General features: G+C 32.5%; 1 protein-coding gene across 1 annotated transcript; it reads right to left on the reverse strand.

Annotated features, from left to right (window-relative positions):
* Nucleotides 1-47: 47 nt before the first annotated feature.
* On the reverse strand, nucleotides 48-1,037 carry EIN_523000 (poly ADP-ribose glycohydrolase, putative; the record flags this gene model as incomplete). Its single annotated transcript, XM_004258496.1, has 1 exon — nucleotides 48-1,037. A coding segment is annotated over one exon (990 nt), but the record flags the coding sequence as incomplete, so codon positions are not given.
* Nucleotides 1,038-1,878: the final 841 nt, after the last annotated feature.

Consider the following 1,878-nt stretch of genomic DNA (forward strand, 5'->3'; position numbering starts at 1 on the left):
TATATATATATATATATATATATATATATATATAATAAATACAAAACAAACTCCTTCTTTGAAAACACCTCTTTGGTTGTGTTATATCCATGGGAATATCCTTCCCCATCGGAGTATTTAATTACATTATACATCCGAATAGAATCTTTGTCTTCCATCCCTTCACATAGTAATAAACTGACTAAAGACTCTGGACATTTCAAAAAGAGGATCTCTTCTTGCACCATACCCATATTGAGCACACCACCGCCAATATACTTATTAGCAAAGTCCGCCTCAAGTGCTCCCTGTTTATCTTCAATAACACCGACATCATCGACTTCGACATTCCCAACGACTTTCACTTCACTTCTTGCGAAGTCAAATTTTTTCACAACATTTCTTTCAACCACAACAATTTCATCTAAAACTTTAGACTGTTTCAAATTTTCAATTTTTGTGGAATCCACAGTGGAGTCCAGTTTTGCTATTTCGTCGTCAAGTGCCGTGTCGTCCTTTGAGAATCGGAGAATGCCGTCAAAGTAAGCGATGTACGCACGAAGCTTTGTCGCCTGCACTTTCCCGCCAAAGAAGACGATTGGGAATATTGAGACGTCTCTGAAGGTCTGGGGAAGTGTATAGAATCCCAAAAGCGACAACGCAAGAAGCCCCGCCACCTGGCGACGGGTCAATTCCACAACGCCTTTTGTAGTCATTTTAAGTTGTGGAATTGGTGACTGAATATATTTCAATGATAATATTGCAAGATCAAAAATGACTGGGAGTGTTATTGTTGTGAAGTGTTTGGTCTCCTCAGTTGAAAGATTTTTTAAGACACGAATGAGTTGACAAGAGCCTTGTGTACTTGTCAAAATTTGAGTTAAAGAACCAATAGAACTCTTTGAGGTTTTTAGTGTGTTGATTATTGCTAACACTTTTGGAAACAGATTGGGAGAACCTGGGTGTGGCAACGTATTCGAAGGAACAGCTACAGAAGATGGAACTACTTCCACTTCATCGTGAAAGATTTCACTTTTGTAAATTTGTGAAGAAGACATATTATTTATTGTTAGTTTCGTGTTTATTTGTATTTGATTGTATGAGGCTTGTCTGTATATTATTTAGAAGAGTTTATATTAATAGAAACCAATTATTCGAAATATAAAAATTAACCATTTTATTAATTGCCAAGCTTCAAAATGTGGATTTAAATAATAAAACTATCTTATTATAATTATTAATAATAATTTGATTGTTATAATGTCGGCTTTAAAACATGAACATGTAATATGCACGGTATTGTTAAAACTATTTATATACTACACATTTTATATATATCATAAATTAACAGCCAGAACCTTTTTCATTTTTGTAAAGTCATGTTCGCCCACAAATATTGTTCTTCTTGTTTCTAAGCTTTTACTTCATATTTTCTTGAGTTGGAGTAATTAAATTATGTTTTGAGAAACAATTTAATAACAAATTGTAATCGTCTGATACTCCACATCACTTGAGGCACTTAATGGTAACTTGCTATTGGTTCTAAATATTCTTTTATTGTTTTAGTAGAATGTTTGCTAGTTCAACAAATTTATAAATCATTTTACAACAACACAGTAACAACTGTGTTTAATATAATCAATTATGTCTGTTTTTGTGAAAGTATCAATTAAAGATCAATAAAGTAACCCAAACTTGAAACATCTTTTTTGTATTTATAATCCAATTAATAATGAATCAACGTCGTCCCAAATAGTGATTTGAAGAGCTAATACTTTATCAGGTTATCATTATACGGTTTATAATAATTCATGTGGTTTGTTTTGTTGCAAGTTGACGATGCAAATAAGCAAAACCCCATCTTAAAACAATACAGATAAACTGAATTATGTTGTGTTT

The sequence above is a fragment of the Entamoeba invadens genome, assembly GCF_000330505.1.
Source record: "Entamoeba invadens IP1 unplaced genomic scaffold scaff_1105074725903, whole genome shotgun sequence".
Classification (NCBI taxonomy): domain Eukaryota; phylum Evosea; order Mastigamoebida; family Endamoebidae; genus Entamoeba; species Entamoeba invadens.